Here is a 17,747-nt window from a genome sequence, read left to right on the forward strand (position 1 = left end):
GAGGGATATTATTCTTTTGTTTCTGGATTATTGATGTACTTCAAAACTTGATATTTTCTATACTTTTAAAACTATATTAATGTATTTCCAGGGAGAATGGCCAAATTATGATGTACATTTAGCCTCATGTATAAAAAATAAGCCAAATCCGAAAGGCTCTTACTCACTATGAAGTTAACTTCTATTATTTCACTCTGAATTGCAGGCTGGATGAGTATCACAGCTTGATCTGTCAAAAGAATTTTCTTTCTCCGTTCTTAAAAGTTTCACCTCTCCAGTTTCAGCAAGTACTAAGTTGCCTTGTCAAATTCAGAGAGATCTTTAACAGATAATTTTTGCAAGGTTGAAACAGATGGGCAATCTACTTGGGTTCCTTCTTAAGTGCTTCTTGCCAGTATGGCGGAGTGCTGCTGATGTGTTTCCATTTGAACTTTAAACATTAGAGTTTCTCTTGGTTGGCTTGCTCCCAGCTCTTCACACCTGTCTTCTGGTTGGCACAGGATGGATCTGGCTTATCAGATTCTCCTCTTGGAGGATAACACTCCAAAGCTCCTTAGCAACCTGCCGTATATTCTCTTATTGAAGACACCATCCTGACTTGGGGCTTCAAACACAGTTTTCTAAAGTAGTACAGCCTTTAAGCATTGAGGTTATCAATAATTCTTCTCTGGGGGTGCCTGGGTGGCACAGCGGTTAAGCGTCTGCCTTCGGCTCAGCGCGTGATCCCGGCGTTCTGGGATCGAGCCCCACATCAGGCTCCTCCGCTATGAGCCTGCTTCTTCCTCTCCCACTCCCCCTGCTTGTGTTCCCTCTCTCGCTGGCTGTCTCTATCTCTGTCGAATAAATAAATAAAATCTTTAAAAAAAAATAATTCTTCTCTGCATCCTTGGTTTTATCAGTCTGATTATTTCTGGTGGTTGTTGTATGACCCCGATCCCGAGAAAACTTTTTTTGTCTGCTGTCTTGAAATGCATATTTTGTATGTTGTATTTCCACTTTCCTGGGTCCCCAAACTTTTAGCGGTTACCCATTCCGGTGTGTTAAAGGCCTCATAGCTTATCCAGAGCTATTCACATGGCTCTGTGTTAGTCATCACCTACCTCTCTCTATCTTTCACTACCTTCTTACATAGAACTGTCACTAAGCGCTGAGCCGTTCTGTTCGTTTCTTTTCTTACGTCCTTCCTCCAGCCTAGAATGCTCCTTGGCCTTCTCGGCCTGTGGAAAGCCTAGCTTCTTTTAAGGTCTGGCTCACTTTATATATTTGCGAACAAATCTCTCTGGACAGCTAGCCCAGTCTTCCGTGATTGCTTACACCTTTGATTCCCACACCATTTGTTGTCTGAAACGCTCGGTAACACTTAGTCTGCGCCTGCTGCTTCTGTTGTGTCATTGGTGTTCATCTCATCTGTATTTGACTCATAGACAGAAGGCCTAGCTAGGCTCTGGTGCAGCCGTGCCTCTCACTTGCCGTGGGACGTGGGGCCAGTGGTCGAACCTTCTCTGAAGCATCTACACTTCAGACCTGGAGCTTATAAATGGGAACAGTACGCCGTTCCTGTCCTTGAGGAGCACACAGTAGGGGGACCTCGTAACTGAGCTTCAGTTGCCTCATCTATGAAATGAGGTTACTAATCATCTCCAGCTGCTTCGCAGGCTAATTGTGAGGCTCAGATAGGTTGCTGGATGGGTGATTGCGTTCTAAACCGTATCTGTAGTATACTGTTCAGGTGCATGGGAGGCTGTAACTTATGGTTGAGAGTGCCACCTGTAAATTCAGCCTGCCTGGGTTTGGATTTGGACTCCACTAGTTACTGACTGTGTAAACTTGGGCTAACAGTTTCTAGCTAATCTACTTGGGCGTCCTCAGCTAAGAATGAGGGTGATAGCAGTACCTGTCTCTTAAGGTGGTGTGTGTGAAATCAGCACGCCAGAACAGTGACCGACACATAGTTACGGCTCAGCGTGTTGGTTCCACTTCCTTGTTCCATTCAGGTTTGGAGGCAGCTTATCAAAATATGTATATATACCTAGATTTAGAAATAAATCATGGAAAACAGAGAATAAATATAAGATCCGAGGCAAAGATATTACATAGGGTTTTCTTCATTCATTCAACCACTATTTATGAAACACCAGTGCCAGACATTGCTTGGATGAACAAGACAAAGCCCTTGCTCTCCTTGAGCTTCTATTCTGGTTGAGAGAAACAGACAACAAAAAGTAACAAATAGCAGGAAATGTATCAGGAAGTAATAACTGCTATGCAAGGACTCAAGCAGACTCAAATCTCAATGTGGTATATTGTGCCTTGGGGGCCACTTTAGATTGATGGGTCAGAGTGACTCTCTGGAGAGTGGGCATGGAAACAGATTTGATTGACAGGGAGGCTAGTCTTCTGAAGATGAGAGCAAGGTGGGAAGAGAGACCATTTTAGGCTAAATGTGGCTAAGACATTGCCCCTGATGTGGTGGGAAAGACCTTGGCATAAGGAACTGAAAGAAGACCAAAATGCTATGTTCGTAGTGGATGAGAGGATTGGGGTAGTGTGAGATAAGATCAGGTCGAAGAGGGAGACAGGGTTGGGGGCCAGAGTAGCAAATTCAGGTTTTATTCTAAAGCCCATGGAAAACGGAAGATGGAGATGTTAAGTGAATATCAGTTAGATGAAGGGGATTGATGTGATATGTCTTCTATGTCTTTACTGATTTTAGATCTCTTTGTTCCATCAGTTGCTGAGAGAGGGGTGATAAAAAATCTCCAACTCTGATTATAGAATTATCTCTTCTTTTTCTTGTCATCTTAAAAATGTATTTTGAAGCTCTGTTATTAGGTGCATATGCATTTATGATTGTTACATCTTTTCATGTGAAATGTCCCTCTTCATTGCTTGTCGTAGTCTTTGTCTTGAAAATGACTTCACTGTATATTATTATAGCCATGCAGTGTCCTTATGCTTAACTGTTTTCATGATATATCTTTTCCTTTCTATTTTCAACCAGTATTTTTATATATAAAGTCTGTTTCTTTGAGACAGATATAAAAGTGCCTTGCTCACCACCCCTCCCCCACTTCTGACAGTCTCTGTATTTTAGTGGAGTAATTTTAGATACTGTGTTTATCCTTTGTGGGGTTTGCTGACTTGAAGTCTATAAATTTGTATCTTTCACCAAATCTGGTAAAATTCAGGCCATTCTCCTTAAAGCATTTTTTTCTACCTCAGTCTCTCTTTTCTCTCTTTCTGGGACTCCAGTTACATGTGTGTTTGATTTTTGGATATTAGATCAAATATCACTGATGCCCTGTTCAATTTTTTCCCCCCAATTTTTTTTCTGTTCTTCGGATGGGATAGTTTCTATGGATCTGTCTTCGAATTCATCGACTCTTTTGGCATCTCTACTCTGCTATTATGTCCATCCTTTGACTTTTTTATTTCAGATGTGTTTGTTAGTTCTAAAATTTCTGTTTGGTTTTTCTCATAGTGAATATGTTTCCGCTGCTATTTCCTATCTTTTTTTCATTACTTGCATATTTTCTGTTATATCTGTAAGTATAGTTCTAATAGCTGCATTAAATCCTCTGATAATTCCAACATCAGAGTCCTCTTGGAATGGTCTTCATGTATGGTATTTTTCTCTTGCATGTGGGCCACATTTTCCCATTTCTTGGTATGTAGAATAATTTTAGATTGTATCTTGTACAGTGGGATTGATACATTATAGATACTCTAAACTCCGTTTGCTTCTTCAAAGGCTATTGAGGTTTTGTTTTAGGAATTAACTTGGCTTACTCAAATTTCGAAAGCTCTGGCTTCTTATACAGTGGGTAGCAGCTGAATCTCTCGCTCAGTTCTTTTAGCCTTAGCCAGACCGCTTTGTATCTGCTGTGCTCACGTGTCACTATGGGATCCAACAGGGATGTTGACAGAGTTGATACGCAGAATTTTGGAGCTCTGCCTCTCTGGCTCTTTGTTTTCAGGAATATCCTCTCTTACTGTCCAGCTTCTGTTCGATGCCCCTTCCCCGTTATGTATGTACTTTAATGGTCACTCGCTAGTGCTGCAGTGTTTGGTTTTATATATGTCCAGAATTTACAGTTGTTTTCTCAGGAGGATTGTTCCCTTGGCAGTAATTTGGCTGTTATCTAAAGCAGAGCCTGGGTTTGTGATATATTTTGAATATAAAGCCAGTATGATTGGCTAAGTAATTGGACGTAGGGGGAGGTAGAAGCAGGCGTGTGAGCAAAAGAGCAGGAATCAAGGATGATTCTTTGGTTTTTGGCTTAAGCAGTTGGGAGGGTGGTTTTACTCATTTTCATGATAAAGAAGACTAGGGGAAGAGCATGCTTGGCTGGGGTAGAGGGGATATGGAAATGTCCAATAGGTAGTTAGATATTTAGAATCTGGAGCTCAGGGGAAGAAGTGAGGACTAGAGATCCCGATTTAGACATCTGAATATAACTTAGATAACTGAATACAACAAATATAATATTTGAAACTGTGGGACTGCATAGTTTTACCAGAAGGGACTATAACAGTTGAAAAAGGGGTACCCGGGCACCATGCTCTGAGGCCCTTCAGTATTTAGAAGTCCAACAGCAGAGGAAGCAGCCAAGGGAGACTGAGGAAGAGGAGCCGGTGTGGCAAGCTGGTAGAGAGGGTAGATGAGAGCAGTCAGAGAAGGTGGGAGAAACAGCTGAGTTGAATGCTTGTTGGGGAGTCAGTGAGGCTAAGACAAGAGAGAGACTCTTGTTGGGTAAGCAGAGGCCATTACGAGCCATCTCCCTAAAATGGTGGTGAGAAAGTGGAGATAGGACAGTCGTGGATCCGAAGTGCTTGCTCTTAGGGTTCCGCTTATTCAGGCTACATGTTCAGCTGGGAGCTTTGTTACCACCCGGGCAGAAAGGCACTGTGTGGCCAGTGAGCATGCATCGTTGACGACCATGTTTCTTTGTTGCTCAAGGGGAGACTTTTCCCCTTGAACTCCAGCCTCTGCCTGTTCAGGTGACCTGGTCAACCTAACTGCCTAAATTAGAGGTGGCATTCTCCACGCACAGGCTACAATAAGGTCACCCTATCTAGAGCTGATTGATAGTTGACTGCATGTTCTTTAGATAATAAAGAACATTATTATCTTCCCGATAATAGAAGTGAATTTTGAGGGGCGCCTGGGTGGCGCAGTCGTTAAGTGTCTGCCTTTGGCTCAGGGCGTGATCCCAGCGTTCTGGGATCGAGCCCCACATCGGGCTCCTCCACTAGGAGCCTGCTTCTTCCTCTCCCACTCCTCCTGCTTGTGTTCACTCTCTCGCTGGCTGTCTCTCTCTGTCAAATTAATAAATAAAATCTTTAAAAAAAAAAAAGAAGTAAATTTTGAATGATAGCCATAGACACCTTAGGCTCTTCCTTTGCCAACTAAGTTGCCTTTTCTGTTGTTCAGGTTGGAGTTTATGAGGCCTAAATCTCTTAGTAAAGCTCTTAATTGTGGTTCAGAGTATCATTTGCCCAAGAAACTAGAATGTTCCATGGGGTTGGATTATTATAGTTCATGGAAAACTTCCATAGTATCAGCATTTGTTTAAACAGGTGTCAGCTTGCTTTCTAGGGCCCCTGGAGCACAGACTTGTGTTGTATTACATTTGTCTTCAAGGATAATAATTCCACGAAGTCTTATTATTTCTTGAGTTTGTTTACTCTTTTAGGCAGAAATGTTTCCTTTGGTTCACCAACAGTCTACCTCTTTTATCCCAGAATTCTGCATTGACCTTTGGACCTCGTACCTAAAATTAAAACAACAAAAGAAATCAACCAAGCCAGATCCTCTGTTTTTTTTCTGACTCTACTTTGAATATTGGTGTCTGGCTTCTCTTGCCTCCCAGCTACCATATTTGCGCATGGCATGGTGCTTGAACTCCTTAGACTTGTTCTCCTGAATTAACACCCGCGGCGGTGGGGGGGTGGTGGTGAAGCCCGGGTCCTTTGGTAATGCCAACACTGCTGGATTGCTGCTCCCTTAGAACATTCTTTTCTGGTTGGATGGGCTATAACCTACCCCAGTCCGCCTGCCTTCATGGCAGACTTCACTGCCTCTTCCAGCAAGACTTCGTTGTGAGCCCTGGTGGTCACAGACCTGTGAATCTCATTGTAACACTGATGATGATATTTCAGGACAATAATATGGCCCCAGTATTTCTCCCTGTGTGAACTAGCTGGCCCTCATCTGGGACCTCAGTATTTCACACACCCCACTCCCTGCCGACTGTGCCCCTTCTTCATCAGAAATTATTACAGGATTTACTGGTTTTGATTTCAAAACCGTCAAACCCAGCCTTATTGTAAAAAGGTAACTTTCATTTCTATTTTATCATCCCAGAATAAAGAATACTCAGATATTATGAAAGTCAGTGTCAACAACTGTCTATCTGTTGAAAATGCTTTGTTCCTAAAAGTAAGTCATACATAGTAATTAGTCATCGTATTGAAGATCTTTGCTGCAGTCTTCCTGAGAACTCCATATTTCATTTGTGTCCTCATTCTCTTGTCTTTTGGGTTGAAAGTATTTCTGTAAATAAATAAAAGCAACTTCTCTGATGTAGGAGCTTCTGTATCAGATTAGAGGGTTGGGGCCAGTTCTATATAAGCAAGTATTTCTAAAGCACATTTTTATTATTTGGCCTATCTTAATACCGTTCCAGCTGGCTTCCCTAAGTTACCAAAATATCCTGTTTGAAGTAACCTTTTTATTGATACTTTATTTTGCAGCTGGGGCTCCAACTTGAAAAACCAACGCTTTTCATCTCTGGGTTAATGCCTTTCTAAAGTATTCAACTGATTTTTTAACTGATGTTGCAGGAAATGTGACTATATATATATTTTTTTCTATATATCTATGTATTTTTTTCTTATGTTTTGTAATGTTGTAGTTGAATGAGAACGATCCCCATCATTTGTCTTGGAACTGAATTACAGCCAGATTTAAATGGTATTTGCTCCAGAGAGGAGAATTGGCAAGGACGAATGGCCCCTGGCTGGTATATTGTAAGATAATTGTAACCATGGCAGTATTTGTTTCCTAATATTGTGGCTTCTAAATTTAAGTGACGAGGTTCATCATAGGAAAAAACCCATTTGTATGTTTCAGGGTGCATTTAAATTATCCCAACTTCATTATTCCGACATTAGAAATAGTTGTTTCCTGTGGAGTAGCCGGTCCAGCAATTTGCTTAATCTCCTGTGGAAGTGGTTTTTGCCCTGGCGAGTAATATCTTTTAATAAAGTGAGTTTTCTGGGAAGACATACCTAACAATGGTGACTTTGAAAAATCTAGATAAAAGAATATGAGAAGCTCGAGAATGAGGAAGACCGCCTTTGCAGAAGCCGGCAGATTTATGACACCTACATCATGAAGGAGCTGCTGTCTTGCTCGCATGTAAGTATTGCTTTCTGTCCCGTGCCTTTCGTCTGGACAGGGGACAGCTTGCAGTGTTTCTAGAAAGGCAAACAGGAGGAAGAGGTTTAAAAATCGAACAGTACTCCCCCAGGACGGGACCCATGACTTCTCTTCTGTCATTTGTTTGTTGGTAATGCTGACATAAAGCACTTGCTCTGTCTACTCCAAGGATATTTCCAAAAGCAGATTCTTTCACGGCAAAAACCAAAATGATGAAAATAAAATTGATAGCTCATGCAGATCCGTGGAAAAAAACGGCCGGTCTCAATTCCAGACTTTGTATAAGAAGTTAAGCTTCATTATTGTTAATTTGGCTGTACTTTAGATAATTAGGCTAATCAAATATTGATCAATAGAAATCTTAAATGGTTTCTTTGGATTAATGAGGAAGAGTAATAATTATTCTGTTAATTTTAGTCACAGTTAAATAATGGTGGAAATACTTTTCCCCCCCCCTGTAAATCAGATAAACAGTCCGTTCAGTCATTAGGGTAAACTAGGTTCCTAGGAAATTATTCCACCAGGAGTGAGTGGAAGAATTAGTAATCCACATTTACCCCATGATGTCTCTGAGAGAGTTTTCTGAAGGAGTGGCCTCCCGGTCCTCACCTGCCGTGTCCAATACAGAAGCCACTCGCCCCATGTGGCTATTTAAATATAAGGTTAAATTAATTAAAATCCAGTGGAGTTTAAAGTTTAACTCCTCAGTGCCTCACGAGCCACATTTCAAGTGCTGGGGAGCTGCGCGTGGCCGGTGGCTCCCGTATCGGGCAGCACGGATCCACGACATTCTGTCATTGTGGGAAGCCCGAGCGCACAGCGCTGGCCGTGATCACGATTTATTTAGTGCTTCTGTATGTCCTGCTCTCTCGCGGTCCTGACTGCCATTCGAGGAACTGTGGCTGCTGGCACCTCTCGTGCCGTGCATTTCTTTGTTGTCCTCACCTAACTTGTAGGAGACAGGCTTCCCGAGCTAGTCCTGACTTCTGATGCTCTGGGCCTTGCGACCTTGCCGGAGAACGGTTGAGCCTTGCAAAATGCCACATGTCCCGCGGGGATCCCCCTGAAGCTTCATCTTCATGTCGCTCAGCAGTTGAGAGCGTTTTTGGCAGTATGATGGGCGTCTTCAGCTTTTCTCCTTACGATGCATTATTAAAGAAGACGTAATTTGCAGTTTGGATGGAGACTAGAGTGTGTCGTTCTTATCTGCTGTGGTCACAGCAAGACTTCACTTAACCTGCAGCCTTCTACCACCCTGGCTTTTAATTCTTAAATGGATTTCCGTGCACTTGTTTTCTCTTCTATAGTGGAAATTTTACAGTTTCAGGACCCCGTCATGAACTAATTGAGGGATGTATACATTGAGTAAGGTGATAATAAGATTCTTTACACTTTTTTTTTTTTTTAAATCACAATAGTCTTAAACCCTTGTGGGATTAGGTATGTCAGTCAGGTGCCCCGCTGCTCACTATCCTTCTTGCCACAGTGGCTAAGCACTCTGGAAGCTCGGAGGAGCAAGCACGTGTTTGGATCGCCCACGGATATCCAGCTGACTTTTAAAGATCGCACGTGAATATAACTACCACAGGTCCCTGCTTAGTGATTGTATTAAACTACATGCTGTGATATTGTGTAACATGCAGAGTTTTGTCACGTTTTATGTATGCGGGGAAAAAAACACTGTTTTTTAAAATTTTTTTGAAAAGCCATTCTCCAGGCAAGCTGTAGAACATGTCCAAAGTCACCTGTCCAAGAAACAAGCGACATCGACTCTTTTCCAGGTAAGACGAAACCATTTCAAAATAAATACAGTTGGCCCTCGACTAGCACAGGGGCTGGGGCGCCGACCCCCATGCAGTCACAAACCCACATAGAACTTCTGGCTCCCACCTCTGCACTTTACTAATAGCCTTCTGTTGGCCAGAAGCCTTACCGATAACATCAACAGTCAATTAACACATATTTTATATGTTATATGTATTATGTGCTGTATTCTTATGATAAACTGCACTAGAGAAAAGGAAACGTTAATAAGAAAATTATGTGGAAAATACATTTATAGTACTATACTGTAAAAAATCAGCAAGTAGGTGGATCTTCGGGGTCCAGACTTACGTTGCACAAGAGTCACCTGTAGACTGTTTTCCATGAAGGGATTCGTACTGCGCAAGTGAGCCAGGACCATCCTGGTCTGGCTGTGAATTTGCTCAGAGACCTTGGGAAAGCACCTGCCCGCAGTGCCACAGCCTCACGTGCAAAATGAGGAGAGGGACGAAGTCCTCCCCACGGTTACCTTTAGCTCTCTGATTCCAGGAGGTAGAAAGTTCATACGTAAAATAGCTAATTTTAAAAAACCGACTCCATGGATTCATTAGCTTTTAGTTTTAAAATTCAGTATCAGTGCTGATTATTGACACTTTTAGTCATTTACAGAATGTGCTATGTAACTTCTGGGGCCCAGCACAGCATGAAAAACTCTGGGCCCCTTTTCAGAAATTAAGAATTTCAAGATGGCGACAGCAGGGACACTAAAACCAAGGCCTGGGCTCTTCTGAGCCTGAGCCCTGTGGGACTGCACGGGTCACACACCCGGAAAACCAGCCATGGTCTCTTGGGAAGCTTCTGTGCCTTTGCAGGAACCATGCCAGGCAGTAGGGATGCAGTGGCAAGCAGGACGGACCTGTCCGTACCTTCACAGAGCGTGCAGCTGAGCTGTAGATAACTATTAAATAAGCACAGTGATGAATCTGTTACAAAATCCTGGGCGAGCGCGAGTGGGAGCCGCAGCTCGTCCAAGTCTCGTCAGGTTCCTATTTATGCAGTGTGGGATTTCTTTTCCATCCCTTCCAGCCCTACATAGAAGAAATTTGTGAAAGTCTTCGAGGCAACATTTTCCAAAAATTCATGGAAAGGTATGAAACTTCATGTATGTACGTAACATTTTTTTGAGATATACTTGACATCTAACATTATGTTAAAAATAATTGTGTGTGTGTGTGTGTGTGTGTGTGTGTGTGTATAATCTTGTATTCTGTAGGTATACCTCATTTTACCCAGTGAGCACTGTCATGAAAATGGGTGTCGATGTATTCATTCGGCAAGTACATACCGAGCACGTCTTGCATGCCAGCCTTCACGTTAGACTGTCACCTCAATACTCTACGTCATTAGTTAGGATTTGCACGTCTTGATGTCTCTTTGAACCTGTAGCTCTTTGGCTTCAAAATGGCCTAACGATTAAATAGACTGTGGAACCACACTATTAAAAGTGGTTGAAAGTATCTTACTGGGACACCTTTGCTAAGGCAAGCACGGTTCTGTAACCTACCTAATTCATTTGTTTGCTCTTTGAGATCCTGTCTCCCAAGGTGGGACAAGCCTGCACTTGATTCTCTGTGTAATACAATTTGAGGGTCTAAGCAGATGTCTGTGGCCACATACATTATTAATATCCCTGAAAAATATGTCCCTTTGAGCTACTCAAACTATATGAATACGTTTGTCATCTGAAACCCCGGACACGCTCAGCGATGCCTGTAAGTGGCCCGCCCCTGCGCCTTCCCGGCTCCCAGCCGTCAGCTCGCTGGGATTTTGAGTGTCCCTCTGAGATGATGCCCCGCTGGAACTGGGACTCTCTTCAGCGGAATCTGCTTTCACACTGTGCTCTTCTCCACAAACTCGGCTCGTTTCTAGACAATCGCCGTGATGATCGTGTCTCGGTGCTGGAGCAGCCCACAGCTGTTCAGTAATTGCCCTGTGAGAACGAATGCTGCTTCTCTGCGGTTTTTTCCCCTCCATGTATTCACAGAACTAAAGTAATGAAAAAAGAAAAAAATAAAAACCAAACCAGTTGTGTTATGATGCCACCAGAGTTCAAGAGATAATTTTATCCTGGAGTAGAGTCAGTACTTTGGGAAACTAATATGCATGCAAATGATTATTACCCTTTTCTGGGTCGGAGCGGAGACTTGGCCAGAAAGCAGTGGCTCACGCCGAGGGGATAGGCTGGCCGTGTGTTTGCGGGGTCTGGCCTGCCCTCTCTCCGGTACTATTAGTTCGCAAATCTGACCTTTCCCAGCTCTTGGGTCAGCCGAGCTTCTGTGTGGTCGTTGGAGAAGAGGGGAGAAATGGGGATGGGAATTAAATTGGGGGAGGGGGTCTGGTAGCTCTTTCTTTGCTGACTGGCCACCTGGTCCACCCGCATGTTCTTGTGTCCCACTGGGTGAGCCTTCTGCTGTCACTGCCACAAGAAATCCAAGCTGGTGGCGTTCTAGGCAAGCAGGTACGCTGGATTTTCTGAAGCCATTAGCCATGTTATGTAAAGTATTTTCAATGCGAATGTCTTCATTTTTATCCGTTTCTTGTCCTTTTCGTATTAATACGTTCTCAAATGAGAATTTAAAAACTCCATTGTCAGACCTAGGGGGTTTTGAGCTTGGGTTTTGAAAAGCATGAACACTCCCTAAATAGAACCTTGTAGCCTTCGTCCTCATCAGGACTGGCCACACTCTGAGGGCCTCGCAGGTAAGGCGATTTCTTGGGCTGATAGTAAGGGGAGAGCTTCAGCCACGCTGGTCTCCTCTCTGCCCTCACTTGAGGCCAGCAGGGACAAGGGCTAATGGGTTCCGGGCCGGGCTGAATCTGGGAAGGAGGCTTTCCCTCTTCGGGGTGAGGGTTGGGATCCTCAGTCGGGCAGTGAGCTTCACTCGCCCGCGATCCAAAGTCACAGATGGGGGGTTAAACATGCTGACTCTCCCCCACCCTCCCTGCACCCCTGCGTTTTTGTATCGTTAACCTCAGACCTTCCCTGGGAGGGGGGGCTATTCCTCATCTGCAAGGGCACTGGCTGTCAGGAGCCCCCTGTTGCCCAGGCTCTGCTGTGTTCTCAGCCCCAGTCCCTCTTCTGTCAAAGAGCGCCCATTCTCGTAATTAGGTACTGACCGGAAATAGCACTCAGGGAACCTCTGTGGACACATGACTGAGCCTGGCCACCCCGGGGCCATCTCTACTTCCTAAAGAAGAACTGGCTACAGAAAACCTGTATTTCTTGGGCAAAATGTATGTTTGTAGGTGTCCCTTGTGTGTGTGTGGGGGGGGGGAATGTTCTTTTGAGGCAGGGTATGTGTTGGGATTTGGTTCTCTTGACTCTCTCTCGGTCAGCATGACAATTCTCTCTCTGTGGTGGTTAATCCTCCCCAGCTAGTTTGCAGGTTTGTAAAACATGCCAGATCACCGCCCCCTGTTGCCAGCTCTGAGTTCCAGAACCCGGGAGAAAAGGGAGTATGGGAGCTAGCTCACCATACCAAGCGAATTTCAAAGTGACAGTCATAGATTTTTAAGCATGGAGAATACCCCAGTGTGGTTCTGCCTTTTGCACTCACCATACTTGAAAGAAAGAAAGAAAGAAAGAAAAGAAAGAAAGAAAGAAAGAAAACAAACTGATTGAAATAACTCTTAGAAATGCTCAAAATAGGGGCGCCTGGGTGGCTCAGTTGGTAAGCGTCTGCCTTCAGCTCAGGGCGTGATCCCAGGGTCCTGGGATTGAGCCCTGCATCAGGTTCCTCCGCTGGGACCCTGCTTCTTCCTCTCCCACTCCCCCTGCTTGTGTTTCTTCTCTCGCTAGCTGTCTCTCTCTCTGTCAAATAAATAAAATCTTTAGAAAAAAAAAGAAATGCTCAAAATATAATTTTATTTTAGTAACCTCACAGAGGTGATAGATCAATGAAACACTCTGTAAACGTCATTTTAGATTCATTGACAAAAGATGCTGCATAATTACAAAGAGTTCTTCTGCTTTTGATTTTTCAACTTGACTCTATTAGCCTCAGAAATATTTTTAAAAGATCCTTAGATGGCATATTAAATGAACCCCCAGGCACCTGGGGTATTTAGATGCCTTAAGGCATTCTGTTATAATGCTGGTAATACCTGAACCGTGCACTTCATAAGTACTATCTCCCTCCCTCCCCTTCTTCCTTTCTTATTCATTCATTCATTCATTCATTCACTCACTCATTCATTCAAAGAACCCTGGATGCTGTGCCCATGTAAGGAATCGTGCCAGGGGCTCGGTGAAGTCCAGCAGTCACCAAGAATATTCTTTGCCTTTGAAGAGTATTAAATCTAGAATGCATTTCTTTTGAAAAAATGTTTTAAAACAAACACTACAGACGGTGTTGCTCATTAATAAACATAATGAAAATTAATGTCTTTATTACAAAGCTGTGGGGATAGATGTTTTTCAAGACAGAAGGATAAAAAGTACTCATCAAGCAGTTGAGTAAATTGTGGGAACAAATCTGCTCCGTGGGACTTACCACGTCTTGTGATTCTGGTCTAAGGGCTTTTTCTCCTACAGCCTTTGTATCTTTGCGTGGCGGTACTTGGTCTGGGTTCCGATCCAGCCCTACCCCTTCTCTCAGTGTGTGACCTTGGCCAGACCGTGGTCTCCTCTGCTGCAGAATGGGCCTCATCATTCCTGCTCACAGACCTGCTCATATTGTCGCCGGAGGGGAAATGACCAGGGCCCGGCACGTGGAAAGCGCCATCTGAGCGTTCGCTGCTGTTACCGTTATTGATACGTATTTTGTCATTGAGGGCTGCGTGGTCCAGTGTGGGGGCCACTAGCCACACGTGGCTCTTGAGCACTTGAAATGACGGAGTGTGCATTAAGATGGGCTCTCAGTGCAAAATACGCACCAGGTTCCACAACCTAATATAAAGACAAGAATGTGGAAGGGCTCATTACTCTTTTTGTACCGATCGCGCACATGCGGAAGTGGTAATTTCTCGCTATGTTGGAGTTAAATAAACTACGGTACTCAAATGGAAGTGTGTATGGGGCGCACGTTTTAGGCCTTCTGTTGGATGGTGCTGATGCAGATAGAAATGTGACCATAGCAGTCATCACAATTTAAGGGAAACACGGCATCTTTCCCCTGAATCATAAGATAAAGCCACGAAGACCGGTGAAGGCTTTGTGAGAAGGTGCTGAAGGAAACCGAGAAGCAACACGAGCGATGCTGTCCTCCTGTGTCGTTTAGTATTGCTCTTTAAGTCCGAGTCGTGTGATACGCAACTTCTCAGTGGCCGTTTCTGTTCTTTTTTAGTGACAAGTTCACTCGATTCTGTCAGTGGAAAAACGTAGAATTAAATATCCATGTGAGTATCCTCTTACCCTTTCCTTTTTTTAAATAAAAACTTCCTCTGGCTTAACTTCGTGAGAAAATACTTTATACCCCGGAGCGCACTCCCACGGGTAATGCGCTGTCTAAACAGATGTTGCTCTTCTAGCGCTGTGTACGAAGAATTCGTCCTCCCATACCCGGCGTCGTAAACAATCCGGGTTCTAATTCTCTTTTTTCAGATTCCTATAAGAATGTGTTTATTTATTTAAGAAAGGGCATTTTAAGCAGTGTTTGACCCTTCCACAGAAATAGTCTCCAAAATACAAGGCCCCCACGTAATGTACTTCCCACATGCCCTCGGCTTTTGCCATCTTGGTGAAGTCTCCCTTCTCGTTCATTATTATTAGGTGTGATCTTGTAATAAAAATGATGCCGTCTTTTATCAGACCAAAGGTTCATCTCCTCTTTTGATTATTTCTGAGAATGAGAAAAGCAGCCCTCAAAGACAGGCTCCTTTCTAACATGCACTTCCCGTGAACGTCTCATCTGCTCTCAGCTTTCGACGTCAGAAATTCCAGGGACGTCCCCTTCTTCATTTTTAGAACCCTCCTTCCTTGGTGCAGCCTCTTTTACTTTCTCCTTCATGTTCTCCCTTCACATCTGCGAAGAGAAAAAGAAATAATCAACTGGATTTTTTTTTTTTAGTGGTTTTTTCTTTTCTTTTCTTTTTTTTTTTTTTTTTTTTTTTTTTTGTAGTTTTTGTAGTGTTTTACTTGCTGGTACCATTGGGAGCAGCTTTTTTTTTTTTCCCCCAATTTCTCCTTTCTTTCACATTTCCTGGCAGAAGTTTAGAAACAAGAGGGCAGTAACACATTCTTCAAAAAATCCTTTCCTTCTGCCATAGATCTTCCTGACGCGTTTGCTCCTTCAGCGGACCTGCTGTGCTCACATTCTGCTATCCCCCCGAGCATCACGTGTGAAGCCTGTGGGCCCAGTTACCTGGCTGCAGACATGGTGTCCGAAGGGCTGTTTGGGGGAACCCTCCAGGAATCTGAGCCTTCACTTGCCAGGATACATAAACCCGTGAACGTCGGGCTCACTGTGCCTTTGTGCCATCTAAGACTATTACACGTGCTCAGGAAGCAGGGAGTTGCTGAGACATTGACACGAGGAGTGGGCTTATGAATGAAGCCTCTTTATGTACTTTGTTCATATTTAGTGCCTCGTCTCACGCTCACATGCCCAGCGCGAGTCCTCGCTATCCCGTGATGTTATCGATGAAAAATTCACATGGCCAGCATCCGTTGGGTTTTCTGATCATACGGCCCGCGATTATGAAAACATAGATGTCCTTGATGTAGACATATTTTTCTACCATGACAGTTCCTGGCGTTGCTGAGCTGTTCCCAAACTCCCAGCTTCACAATAGCTAAGGACCCTTTCATTTTGACTAGAAATTTCACACTCCCTTGTCTCCAGGGTATACGTCTTATCACCTAACGTTTAGGATGTCGGAAAAACAATCTAACTCGACTCCCACTCTGTTGTCTGCCCATTTGCCTCCCTTTTGTGCATTTTGGGGGTGGAGCAGAAGGAGGTTCTAGAAAGTCTTGCCACCTTGCGCGTCTCATCTCTTAGAGCAGTCAGTCATGGAAGGGGCAGATCCCTCTATCAGAGCTGCTGTTTTTGTAACTATGTCTTACGTGAAAACAGCAACAGAATTTTAATGCAACTCTGTTTCCATTTCATGTTTTGAATTCACAGTTGACCATGAATGATTTCAGCGTACATAGGATCATTGGACGAGGAGGATTTGGTGAAGTGTACGGTTGCAGGAAAGCAGACACTGGAAAAATGTAAGCTCTCTGTGGGTTTTATGCTGGCATCAACAGGAAGTGCCTGCATTGATTTCTGGAAGCCCATCATCTCACTCCTCAAGTACCTTACTTCAGAAAGAAAGAGGCTGTATTTTGTTAAGCATTATAAATGAGGACAGTCAGCTGGAATGTCCACTTCCTAGGGCTCAAAGGGAAGTTAACCAGGAAGGAGGGAGTTACCATGTCAGGAGCCCCTGTGGTTCAGGCCAGGGGTGAAGGAGCCCGGGATCTGGGGGTGACCAAGAAGGGGCATTATGTACAGCCTCCTGGTCCAGTCCTGCTGCAGAGATTTCTCTGCTTTGTGGAGGACAGACATTGTCTTCTAAACAGTGGCCCTCCTGTGATTTAGCATACGCCCTTTGGGGGGGACGCCGCATTCCGGGAGATGTCCGTTCCATAGATGGGTAGCTTGGGCGCTGGCGAGACGGATGCCCTGCCTGCTACGAGGATCACGGTCTTGGGGCCCCAGCACCATCTTAGTCGCTTATCTTACAGGAGGAGGAGGTTGATGTGAGGCTGTTACGTGCCCACGAGCCAGGCGCGACCCTCTTCCGGAAGGTGAATGGTGGCGGAGTTCTTAAGGAGGGCAGGGGAGGAGGTGGTTTTGTTTTGTTTTGTTTTGTTTTAAAGTATAGAAGCAGGGTGTTTAAGTGAACATATATCTGGAAGCAAAAGAGGATGGGAAAATACAGTTTGAGAGACGCAGGACTACAAGTGTGGTCCAGTGACGGGCGTGTTGGAGCTGTGGCAGGTGGCATTGCCTGTGCGGCCTGCTTGATGACCTCGCTGTGGGCGTAAGGAGGAGTAAGCCGGGTCGCCGACTTCAGCGCCTGCCTCCCGCTGCCTCCCCAGCACCGCCCAGCGTTGTCACTCAGCCTCCGCTCGGGTCCTCCCTGTGACCGGGCACTGACAGCTTTGCCAAGTCGCCCTCCTACTGTGCAGACAGGTCCAGGCATGGGTGGCCCACGGCGGGCCAGAACTGGCTTGCAGCAGTTTGTGCCGTCGCCCAGCCTCTGCATCCTGGTCTGTAGGGTCGCGAAAATACCTCCTCGTTGTGAGAATGGAATGAGATAATGCATGGTCAAGTGTGTGGACCACTGCCTCTTCCACACTCAGTGTCCGTGAACAGTCAGTATTAGTGAACAGTGTGACCGGGTCTCTCGTCCCCCTTGTGTAGCCCCACGGTGAGCTCTGATCCGACGTGGTGTGCGTGTCACTTCCTCCCTGTCACCGACTGTTCGTTCTCCTTCATCACTGCTGCTTGTCCGGGTTTAGGGGATCTGCTCATCTGCTACACGC

At 44.6% G+C, this 17,747-nt stretch overlaps 1 protein-coding gene across 1 annotated transcript in view; it reads left to right on the top strand.

Annotated features, from left to right (window-relative positions):
- Positions 1 to 17,747, top strand: part of GRK3 (G protein-coupled receptor kinase 3) — a 120,683-nt gene that overhangs the window by 61,573 nt on the left and 41,363 nt on the right. Inside the window, exons 4-8 of the mRNA XM_040619651.1 lie at positions 7,322 to 7,423; positions 9,151 to 9,225; positions 10,295 to 10,356; positions 14,554 to 14,605; positions 16,336 to 16,427. Of these exons, the coding sequence (XP_040475585.1) occupies positions 7,322 to 7,423; positions 9,151 to 9,225; positions 10,295 to 10,356; positions 14,554 to 14,605; positions 16,336 to 16,427 (383 nt within the window). The remainder of the gene's footprint in view (positions 1 to 7,321; positions 7,424 to 9,150; positions 9,226 to 10,294; positions 10,357 to 14,553; positions 14,606 to 16,335; positions 16,428 to 17,747) is intronic.

This window comes from Ursus maritimus, unplaced genomic scaffold (genome assembly GCF_017311325.1).
Source record: "Ursus maritimus isolate PB19 unplaced genomic scaffold, ASM1731132v1 scaffold_33, whole genome shotgun sequence".
In the NCBI taxonomy this organism is placed as follows: Eukaryota; Metazoa; Chordata; class Mammalia; order Carnivora; family Ursidae; genus Ursus; species Ursus maritimus.